We start from the raw sequence: 12898 nt of genomic DNA, 5'->3' as shown, positions 1-12898 counted from the left end.
GGCAACGTGGTCAAGAATTTGGTGGGAGTGTGGTTTAGATCTTTAGAAATTAGTGGTTGGACTGTGGCAATATTGTAACGTACACCAAAACAAGGTTTGAAAATTGTAATTTGAAGCCCTCTAACCAAACTTTGATTCTGTATCTAGAGTAACCACTCGCAACATCGCGATTCACCTATCGCAAGGAGGTTTGGAATGTAACACCCGAGATAGTCGAGGTTTTGCTGTGTGTGTGTATGTATAAATAAATAAATATATATATATATATATATATATATCTGTATGTATATGTATGTATACACACACACACACATACACACACACACACACACACACACACACACACACACACACACACACACACACATATATATATATATATATATATAAATATATATATATATATATATATATATATATAAATATATATATATATATACGCGCAGGGGCGGCTCTGTGGTAAGAAGCTTGCATTTCAACCACATGGTTCCGGGTTTAGTTCCACTGCGTGGCACTCCGGGCGAGTGTTTTCTACTATAGCATCGAGCCGACCAAGGCCTTCTGAGTGGATTTGGGAAGCGGAAGCTGAAAGAAGCTCGTCGCATATATGTGTGTGTGTGTGTGCGTATGTGTGTGTGCGTATGCGTGTGTGTGTTTATGTGCGCGCGCGCGCGTGTGTGCGTGTGTGTGTGTGCGTGTGTGTGTGTCGGTGTTTGTCTCCACATCATCGCTTGACCATCGGTTGTCGCGTGTTTACGTCTCTGTAACCTAGCAGTTCGGTCAAAGACCGATAGAATAAGTAAGAAAATAAAAAATAAAGCTTGGAGTCGATTTGTTCGACTAATACCATTCAAGGCACGGCTTCAGCGCGCTCGCAGCCAAATGACAGACAGAAGTAGAATAATAAAAGATAAAAAGTGTATATATATATATATATATATATATATATATATATATATATATATATATATATATATATATATATATATATATATATATATATATATATACAGTGTATATTTAGACACGTAAGAGGTATCCGCCGTAGAATTCCTTGCACGCTAGAAGGAACAGCTAAAATCCAAACCACTATTAGGGATAAACCTCGAAGGGAATGAAAAATGAAAACATTTATCATCTATCTCCTGGCACATGGTTTCAGACTTTTTTTTAGCAAATAAAGTAATTTGCTCGGCGAAGCCTTCATCAGCAGGTACGCCTTGATTAAACATATAAGTACGAGGCAATCCAGCATGTGCCCTGTGCATATTATAACTATTCAAATCTACCGCGCAAGCGCTGTTTTTTGTCGGCAATAAATAAAAATGATGCCGGCGTTATATCGAAAATTTTCTAGAAAAAATTATCAAAAATTAATAATATCAAGGTAACAAAATTATAATGTATAAGCACAGGGCACATGCTGGATTGCCTCGTACTTATATGTTTAATCCAGGCGTACCTGCTGATAACGACATCGCCTAGCAAATTATTTCATTTACTAAAAAAATGTCTGAAACCATGGACCAGGATATATAGATGGTAAGTGTTCTTATTTTTCATTCCCTTCGAGGTTTATCCCTAATAGTGGTTTGGATTTTAATTATTCCTTCTAGCGTGCAAGGAATCCTATGCCGGATACCTCTTATGTGTTTAAATGTACACTGTATTTATATGAATAGTATGTAGTCTATTGACTAAATTTTTTACACGCTAAGCCACTGGTAGTAGAAATTTCTAAAACTTTTTGTTACCCTAATATTATATATATATATATATATATATATATATATATATATATATATATATATATATATATATATAATCAGAAATACAGCTCCCTTCTGACGCATGCATCCATGTGTACGTTCCTGTCTACAGCCTCGTGCTGACCGAAACCCTGTGTGTGAAACTGCTACGGTTTCATATATATATGTGTGTGTGTGTGTGAGAGTGTGTGTGTGTATGTGTGTGGCGTGTGTGTGTGTGTGTGTCTGTGTGTGTGTGTCTCTGTGTGTGTGTGTGTGTCTGTGTGTGTGTGTGTGTGTTTGTGTGTGTGTGTGTGTGTAATTTAAAATGACATTGTTCACCGTTAGAATTAATTTAATCTATGAACTGCTTCATCTGTTCACATGGCGCGAAACAACAGTAGCAATAGCCATCTTAGCAGCAAGACTAGACGAGTTGACAAGTATGACAACTATTATTTCTATTATTATTATTGAGAGAGTAGTGCATGCCATCAGAGTGACACTGGGGTAAAATATACGAAGCCCATTATACCCATCATGACTACCCGTCTGACAAGTTCTCTCGCCCAAAGTTTCAGGCGCTGTGCCTATAATTCATTCATTCAATCATTCGGCTCTCATTGTGCCTCCTGGGACTTGAGGCGACAACACTGACAACTTATAACACTGAAATCGTCCTTGGCAACTTGTTCCAGTGTTAACCCTCTGCTTTTAATGATCTTTTTTATTGTTTTCCGCCACGTTTTCTTTGGTCGGCTATGTCTTCCACACTATCTTTAATCGCCCAGAACCCATAATCTCTACCGAAATAAAAGAAGCGCATAAGGACTTGAAAATCAACACTGGAGAGATTACGGTAAACGAAGTTGTAAAAGTTATCCGTGAATTGAAAAAATGGCAGATCATCGGGATTTACGTTTGGAGTTCAAATTCTGCCGATGACGATTTTGCCTTTCATCCTTTCGGTGTCGATTAAATAAGTTATGCACTCGGGTCGATGTAATCGACTTAATCCTTTCCCCAAAATTTGAGGCCTTATGCTTCAAGTTGAAAGGATCATCATCATCATCATCATCATCATCATCTTCATCATTATCATCATCATTATCATCATCATCATTATTATTATATAAGACAGCCAGCTTGCAGAATACTTAGCATTTCAGCCCAAATTCTTAGTGACATTTCTTTCAGCTTTACGTTCTGATTACACATAACGTCATGTTTCATGTGCCTTTCATCCTTCCCGGATCGATGAAATAATTACCAACTGAGCCCTAATGTCATTGTAATCAAGTAGCCCGACCCTTACAATAAAAGAAAAATTTCAGGCCTTGTGCATATAGAGCAAGGACTATTTGATGAATATTTCTCACAATGATGTCAACGATTATTGTAAGCTCCGACTAGAAATAGCTATTATATAATTTGAAACTATATAAACTCATTGTAAATATTTTTTAAGAATAAAATGTCCTGAAATCTTTGTATTGTAATTTCTATTTAAATTTGGCTTTTAAGATAGCATTTTTAAAACCAATCTAAACAGATGCTTTTGTAAAATTTGCAAGTAGAAATAAGTGCATTTATAAAATGTATATAATATATCATGTTAATTTGTTTATATTACACTATTATGATATGTAATTTATTTAGGTAATGTTGATCGAGATTGAAATGACGTAATGAAATGCATTGAAGCCATCATGATTCCACATTTCTGTGGACATACGTCTGCATTAGTCAATACTTCCTTCTAAAGATGATGGAAGCTGATTTGAAGACATTTCGCATTTATTTCTTGCACGAAGTGAAACCATTATGGCAGCAATCTCATTGGTTCAATTTAACTGTTCAAAATAAATGCAAGATGTTTTGCCTCCATTTAAAATTTTTTTCTTTTTCAAATAAAATTTCTATTAACATTTGCAAATTATAAAACTTTGAAAATATATAAATTAAAGTTGAAATATATTCATATATGAAACCAATGATTTCAATGCGACACATTTTTAAATGTGTCTTTAAAATGCGAATATTGACGAACAAATGGAGGTATCGCCAAGTATTTGAATCATATATGAGAAAGATATAATTGTTAATACATGTGTTAGTGTTAGATATATGCTATTGTTTGTGTGCTTCTATTTCACAAATGTAAATTATTAATGGGTATTATGTATCTTCCATTTTTTCTCGTGTATGTTATTGTAACAGAAGCAGATGTTTAATATCGAATAAATTCATTGCAAATGGTTCCCAACAGAGAAAACAATAAAGTCAGTAATAGTTTTTGTACTGTCTTTTAATTATAAAGAAAAATGAAAACATATGAAAGGAGAGACATAGAACATCATTGATATAGATTTGCAGAAGTTTCTTTGATAAAAATATGTTAGTCCTCTAGGGAAAATCTTTTCGAAAAATAGAAATATATCTCTCGATCTTGTAATATACATGTTACACATACGTTAAGTGACTATTGATTTTCTTATTAATTATAATCCCAAGTGTTTATAACAACTTCTATTAGACAGTATCATAGATTGTGACAAGGAAAACTGAATTACTTTTTGGGAACTAGATAAATTACTTTGTTTTAGTTGTACTCGTTTTATTATGGTACTATGCAGATGTATCTGTGGAATATATAAATACCAGGAAGCATACAGTCAAATTGCATTCAGGTTATAACATTCAGTCAATTTAAACCAGCTTTCTTTATATTACGATAGAAATATTTTTCAGTATTTCTATCACTTCGATTCTCACAACAATTTCCAGTGAAGAATTCACAGTATGTAAATTCATATAATGAAATCCACATAAAACCGTCTTAAATTATTGGGCTACACCTTCAGTTTTACGAGTTATTATTTTACTTCAAAAGGAAATTAAAAAAAAAAGCAATAACATTCTTATTGCAAATAGCGTAGATCGTAGTGCATTCACGTAGGATTTGCTAAAATAGTGAGCTAATATACGTTTTTGGTTAATATTTGTAACTGATAGACTACTTTCATCAGTAAATATATAATAAATCCAGAAGTTTGAATTGTTACGAGAATAAATAATATCAGTTTCTTGTCAATATTGGCGAATAAAGCTGTTTTTTTCTGAAAATGAATGTTACAATCATTCAAACGGATTATCTAACCGGGAAGTTCGCGCTAAGCAATCACACCTTTTGTAATTTTATACTTAAAAAGTATTCTGCATGAATGCCATAATTTCGAAGGATCTTATTTGCTGTAGCACATCTATATACAAGTTCAAAATTTCATATGCCATGTTTCAAAATGCAATCTAAACCACCATCTTAGCTGTGATATAATTCTTTGTAATGAAAACAACCATAGACTCTCATAAATCTTCTTCACCGTCAATATTTAATTGTACTTGGAAGAAAATTTTTATTCTTCTGAAAACTGAACCTTTTCTTTTCTGTGCTGCCTTTTCGGTCACTTCTCTGTGTTTTTGAGGCATCAGTAAATTAAATGGGTCACAAATAGCATTTCGGCGAAAATGAAAACGCTTGCATTTAAATACTTCAGGATTTGGAATATTACCCATTGATCTAAACAACAACCAACTTTTTTTTCGGACAACATCGTTTAATTCTGAAATTTGTTCAATGTCTACAGCTTCATTCCCATTACTGACACAGTCTTTTTCATCTCTGCTTTTTATGTAAAAAATGCCAAAACGACGCTGCTTCTTTGATGGCTTATTTTTATAATCAATATTATCTAATGTATTTGTATTAATTTCTAATGTACTGGTGTCTGAAATACACACATTTTCATTCGAAGAGGTTTGGTTTTTATCCATATTCGGAGAATAGTTCCATTCATCTTCATCAATATCACATAGCTTTAGAATTTCTGGTTCTGAATTTGTACCTTCGTCTGTCTTAACGATTTCTTGTATCCTATCCATGTTGAACAATTCAGTTAGAAAATAATGTTTGATCTTCACTAAATAAATTTGCTTGGTAGTGTTCAACCATGTGTAATTGATTTGGTTCTCCCTGAATTAATTTGCATTGAAGAAATGAAAATATTTGCAATTAATCAGGCATATTTTCAGTTTTTGTTTTCTAAAAACACACGTAATCAAATATTTTCTTCCTTTCTTTTTAAATGAACACACCGTTCACTAACGACATTTTGTTGTTAGTCACTTGATAACTATTAATATTTATGAATGGCATTAAAATAACATCCCTTTTATTAATGCCTGTTGATGCCGATATTTTGATCATGATTATCTGAAAAAGAAGAAGGGAAATAGTAAACTCCAAGCAAAAGAGTAACGAGAACACTAGGAAAACGTTATTTCTACATACATACATACATACATACATACCCACACACAGACACCCCCCCACACATATATATATACATACAGATTTATAAGCACAGACGCACATATGTATGTATATGGTTAACATAGAAATATTGTTAATTCGAAGACGTTTGTAGCCTAAATCTATTGTAGAACTTGCAGTACTATTTGAGTCTGTCGATATTTTAAATTTTAGCCGTTTGGAAAACCTAACACGAATATTCCTTACTCACTCACATTCTGATTGAATTCTATTCTTTCCTAGATATACATATGTAACTTAAAACTAAATACATTCATTTCATACATTAGACAATTGTGTATATTTTCTATATTTATATGAATACCACCAGTATTACTTTAAGCTCTCACAGATTCGTGCTGTGATTCATTGTAATATATTACATTATTCACTTACTTTATTGCAAACCTAGAAAATGGGTCCAATTTATTCATTCTTATATGCTGTCTCTTTCACAACGATATAAGATAAAGTCGGCTCAGCAGTATCAGAAAATATAACAGTGTAAGAAGTAACTATTTATTGCAAGACGTTTATCCTATGTCTTACTGTTTCTTGAGAAATATTTGTGTATAAAAGAAAAGAAAAATGTAATATATATCACTTAAGTCTTGCTATAATATTTTGTTACTTATAAATTATTTAGCATGTAAAGGTGTTCATATCCGAAATATCTGAAGAAACCAATATTTCTTCATTTAGATATTTGTTGATAATTTTACTTATCTACTATAGCAGGAATTCATATAAGTCACGTGTATAAAAATTTACCAATGTGGAGGTTTTCTTTCGGTAAATCTTTACAGCAACATTTTTTTTTTCTCAAGAACATAAATAATATGTGTATGTGAATATCTTTGTATACGTATATGTATGTGTCTATATATATCTGTATATTTGTATGTTTACGAGTGTCTGATTAAAATCGCACATTTGTGTTACTTTTTTCCGTAGATAGAAATCTACTTCAGTTTTTGAAGCCATTGTCAAGTACAGGTGTCTCTCTTTTTTGAGAACTTCCGTGCTAATTTAATCTCTTATCAGCTATTTATATGTTGCATCCCTTATATGAGGAGTTTAATGCTACACTATCCCAATAAAGTATGGACTGGTATGCCATTCTGTTACACCTTCTTTTCAGTCTGAACAAATAAAGCCTGTAAGCCGACGTTATATGAAATATGTACTCTATTAGGTTCTGTCTATTATATGTTCAGTGATATCTCCTGCACGCTTCCTTCTGTACGCTAACATGCTTGCTTGTTCTTATTTCTAGTAAAGTATATTAATACCACAAGTTCCATGTCATTAAAGTATTACCCAAAGGTGTCAAGAATACTAAGTCAACATTTACTAAACACAACTAAAAATATTTCAAGTTGTCACAATCTTTTGGTTTCTCTATCTCTGTTGATCTCTCATAAAATCATACGTAAATAACATTACTAAAACCACATTACAAAGAGTAAAATTCCTAATAAAGATTAAAAAATTCTCCGTTGATTAACAGAAAGAAACACGGAATATTCTCGTTGCATTTTCTAATACAGCTGCAATAGGCTATACTTTTTAAACTATTTAACCGCAAATTTTGTCAACACTTCGGCGCTCAAATAAAATACCACACATTAAACATATATTTAGAGCATGAATATCGTGTCTTATTTGATATTCAAAATATGCAGGAGTCACTCTTTTTTGAGAACGTCAGCGCTAATCTAGTCGCTTATTGGCTAGTTATATCTCGTGTCTCTTGGACGAGAAGTTTCCTTTCACACTCATTGAATCAGATGCATGGATACGTTATGCCTTTCTGAGAATTCGACAACTTTGTTGATGTAAATCTTGGAAGAAAAACAACTATCCTTACTAGGAACGAACAGCTGCTCCGGGCATTTTCGTGATATATATATGTGTGTGTAGAGAGAGAGAGAGGGGAGGAGAGGGGGGAGAGAGAGGGAGAAAAAGACAGAGAGAGGAAGAGAGAGATTTTCTATATGAAAGAATATAGTGTTCAATGTTTTCCTGTGTTATCCTTAAATCTGCACGGTAAAGTGCGATTTGTGGAAAATTTACTTGCTATTTCAAGCAGCTAAAATGGAACGTGGACATTGTTCTTTGTGAAATACGGAGACCTTCATAGACTGGCATCAATTATTAGTTTCATATGAAGCAAATTCTCTCTCTCTCTCTCTCTCTCTCTCTCTGAGTCACTGACTCACACACTACACTCCCTTACTCCCCCTCTCTCTCTTTTCGTCTCTCTCTCTAGTTCTCTTACATTTTTTTTCATTTCACCGAAGATTGGTATAAGAAGCTATATTGTTATTATAGACAGTTGTAATAAGTGAAAAGTGGAAACGTTAAACGCAAATTAAATACATACACATATCAAGTCATTTATACTTACATATATACATGTATGTATGTATATGAGTATGTATGGGTGTGTGTGCATGTATGTATATATACATACATACATATAAACAGACAGACAGACAGATAGATAGACTATAATAGGGACTAGATATGTAAAAATTGTAAAATTCTAATAAATGGTTCCACATATATAAAAAAATTGAGCATCTACATAAAGCATAATTATTGCATACATATTTCAAGAGCCATTACAACCCTCATCAAAAGGACCACCATAATAACATCTGAGAGAAAACCACCACTGTGATCCACGATCGATTTATTTTCAGATAACACATCATACAGCGAAACAATGCTGAGTTGTTACTCAACATTATGAACAGAGTAGCCAACCTATTCAGTAATGAAGTACACATTGTATACATTATGTGAGAGCAACTCACGTGGTAGAGGCTACACTGATGGTTGTTATTCTTGATTAGTTCTGATTTAAGTTCGAATAACAATAGCAGTACCATATTTGCAACAGCTAAATCTCTGTCATTTCATACATTAGTGTAGTCGATAGTGAAGCACGCATTGTATACATTTTGTAAAAGTATAAAAAAGCAAAAAAAAAACAGCGTACAGATGCATCATTGATTAGTTATTGTGTCCTTGATTAGTTCCGATTAGTTCAAATAACAATAACAGGACCATACGTATATGTATTGAAGAGGCATGTAAGTACTATATTTATTTCTTTATTGTCTTGAGGGGGCTAAAAGTAGAGGGGACAAATAAGGATAGGCAAAGGGATTAAGTCGATTACACCTACCCCAGTGCGTAAGTGGTACTTATTTAATCGACCCCGAAAGGATGAAAGGCAAAGTCGATCTCGGCAGAATTTGAACGTAACGGCTGACGAAATACTGCTAAGCATTTCGCCTGGCATGCTAACGATTTTGCCAGCTATGCAATTACTATATTGATGATACAAATAACACTGTTCCTTGATGACTGATTACATACTACTACACGAGGAAAAATATTGGAACATTAAAATAGATACAAAAAGCTACCATTCTTATAAGAGGTGATCAAGTGACTTATTCTCCTACCTGTGAATACAGAATGTTCATATGAAGGAATCCTGCACAGTTTGTTCCTTTTTACTTCGTTTCACATAATTTAGGTTGGGCAAAGCCTAAAGAAGACACACCCAAAATGCCTTAGGGTGCATCGAAAATTAAGATAAATGCCAACTTATTAAACAGCGGCTAAGATTTAGTTATAATAGGAATGATAGACTTCGTATTAATTGCAAAATATAAGGTAAAGCTACCCAATTTCTGGAAGAAACATGTTGTTAATGTTGAAAGACAAATATCTCGTTCAGTCATAACGAATACGAAACTGCTACTGCAGCATTATTGTGATTCTCGAATAACAATAACATGGCAACAAATTAAGGGGTATGTATTACCCTAAAGAAAATTTGGAGAATTAATAGAAGGGTATGTATTACCCTAAAGAAAATTTGGAGAATTAATAGAAGGGTATGTATTACCATAAAGAAAATTTGGAGAATTAATAGAAGGGTATGTATTACCATAAAGAAAATTTGGAGAATTAATAGAAGGGTATGTATTACCCTAAAGAAAATTTGGAGAATTAATAGAAGGGTATGTATTACCATAAAGAAAATTTGGAGAATTAATAGAAAGGTATGTATTACCATAAAGAAAATTTGGAGAATTAATAGAAGGGTATGTATTACCATAAAGAAAATTTGGAGAATTAATAGAAGGGTATGTATTACCATAAAGAAAATTTGGAGAATTAATAAAATAGGAACTGTCCTTTATAAGATAAAAGAACGAAAGAGTAGTTGGTTTACATATAGACTCCCGCGCGTACATTTATCCATACACCATACAACCATGTATGCATATATACATATACGCACACAAGAAATAGTTCTATATTTATTCACACTAACATAAAAATATATGTACATATGTGTGTGCGTGTGTATGCACGTGTGTGTGCTTAGGTCAATATATATATATATATATCTTTTCAATATATAGATTCTTATTTTTCAACGTAAAACATTGGAAGAAAGAAAACACGGTAAAGCTATTTTCTCCCTCACTCGTATATGCATTTGTATGTGTGTGTGTGTGTGTGTGTGTGTGTGTGTGTGTGTGTGTATGTTTGGCTGTATGTGTGCGTGCGTGTGTGTGTATATGCATATATATATGTATACATATATATTTATCATATATACATATACACAGAGGCACACACAAACACACAAACGCATATATATATATATATATATATATATATATATATATATATATATATATATATATATATATAATAATAATAATTGACAGATGCACTTATTGCTCAGAATTCGAATATGATTAAATTGCTTTTGAGTTGACTGAGCTATTGATTTAACATGCGGAAACAAGTGTTTCTAAATAATATGCTTGTTTTCTGTTTATAATGCAAATCTGTTTTATGAAATTTTAAATTGTATCGTTAAATCAATTAGTTTCTCCATGGATGATTTAAACTTACAAAACTTTAGGTCACTTCAGTATCTAAATTTAGCTCTGTTGTATCTATTTTTTTTTTTCAATAATTTTTTGGTGAAAGCGATTTAATCTAGAATATATAAAGTAGCATTATATGTGAATGTTAACACCAAATATTTCCAATATAACTTACCTTCATATAGCTGTATTACTGTTTATTATTCTATTTTATTCTTGATGTAACACTAAAATATTATTCATATCATTTTCGAAACACATGTATGAATTATTTTCCTGAGTACAAATTTCTTGAAGAAAATTAAAATAATAACGTGACTACTGTTGATAATTGATGCAAATACATTTGAAATTGGTTTTTTTTTCAATTTAACACAGAACAAGCAAATAATATTATTTGACATGTAGCGTACTCTTAGCACGAGATCTCATATTTCCTTGAAAGTATCCAAGATTTTAGTACATCTAGGAATTGCATATAATATGATGATCAGTTCTGTAAATTCCTAATTTACAATTTGCTCTTGGCAGTCTCAATAGTGTGAACAGGAATATTGTTGCTGATCATTGTATGATATTGCAGTATTCTTTTAGATAATGTGAAGATGCTTTGAAAGAATATGAACAAGCTTGCGTTTTACAATCTTGATAAATCCATGTTTTGGGGTTCATGAGTCAAATTTGTATTCTTACTTCATAAAATATAACATGGCGGACAATGTGAAATTGTTAATAAATTCTTTGTTATTCGAAATTATTTCCATGTTTTAGATTGATATTTGAAATTACTTCCAAGCTTTATTTCAAAATATTTATTTTAATATATCAGAAACCGAATATTTTCAGATTGCTTACTATTTTCAGATTAAGTCAGTGAAGCTTGATTCATATTTTGTTACTTAGATATAGAAGTCGTGTTGTCTGTGTAAACAATCTGAAGGGTTTTTCATTAGACATATTTTATTTTATAATTAATAATTTTAGTTTGAATTGTGAAGCTTGAATGTATCAAAAACTCCGAATCTATCTCAAATGGCTGGTGTTTTTTCTTCTTTGTTTTTTGTTTTGTGCAATTTTGGAAAAAGCAGGCGATCGTCTTTGGTAAATTACTTCATGACAACTAGAGGACAATACATGTGGTATGATGAGATAGAAATGTCAGTGCGTTAATGTTTGGTACTCCAGCACATTGAACAACTCATGGTAATGTATGATACAGAATTTTAAATATTTTATCGAATTCTTCGAATTCTAAATTTTCTGGCATTTTCGAACAAGTATATAAAAATGATATTTTGTATTATAATTGAGTAATACGGCTGATATTCGATGTTAATTTTTAGATTTCCTTTGTATCTAGACTTGATTAAGAGAGTAATGTCAAGGTTACACAGTCTAGATTTACGCATTTAGAAGAAATCTCTATAATCCGACCTAGTCTCGAAATACGAAAATAAGCAATGACATATATTGGCAAATAATAAAGGCAACAATGAATAAATTTTCAGTTTGTACGAACATTATGTTAATAACGACGATCTCTATATGCTGGAAAGTAATTTAGCTGAATTAGAGCAGGATTACATAAAACTGATCTGTTTGAACTATAGAGAGACATATGATATAAATACTGCTTTGATTCTCTTGATAAAAATCGATGCATGTATCTGTTTGCTTTTCAAACAATGTATTTGTCTGTCGTCTTGTTTGCAAGCCAGTCTGTATAAGTGTGGGACGTAATATTATGTGCGTGCTTAAAGAAAAGAAAAAAAAATCGTTCAAATTTATTCCGAACGAAGAACAAAGATGCGCAGATAAATGCAAGAAAAAAATAAAACAGTGAGAGGTGG

General features: G+C 32.1%; 1 protein-coding gene across 1 annotated transcript; it reads right to left on the bottom strand.

Annotated features, from left to right (window-relative positions):
- Nucleotides 1–4692: 4692 nt before the first annotated feature.
- Nucleotides 4693–6015, bottom strand: LOC149136070 (uncharacterized). The gene has a single exon (XM_089350041.1). The coding sequence runs from the start codon at nucleotides 5688–5690 to the stop codon at nucleotides 5115–5117; it is 576 nt and encodes a 191-aa protein (XP_089206167.1). The 5' UTR covers nucleotides 5691–6015; the 3' UTR covers nucleotides 4693–5114.
- Between the last annotated feature and the right edge of the window lie 6883 nt (nucleotides 6016–12898).

The sequence above is a fragment of the Octopus bimaculoides genome, chromosome 4 (genome assembly GCF_046866305.1).
Source record: "Octopus bimaculoides isolate indiv1 chromosome 4, ASM4686630v1, whole genome shotgun sequence".
NCBI classification, from domain to species: Eukaryota; Metazoa; Mollusca; class Cephalopoda; order Octopoda; family Octopodidae; genus Octopus; species Octopus bimaculoides.
The sequence above is the reverse complement of the archived record's forward strand: the minus strand, read 5'-3'. Positions and strand labels throughout refer to the sequence as shown.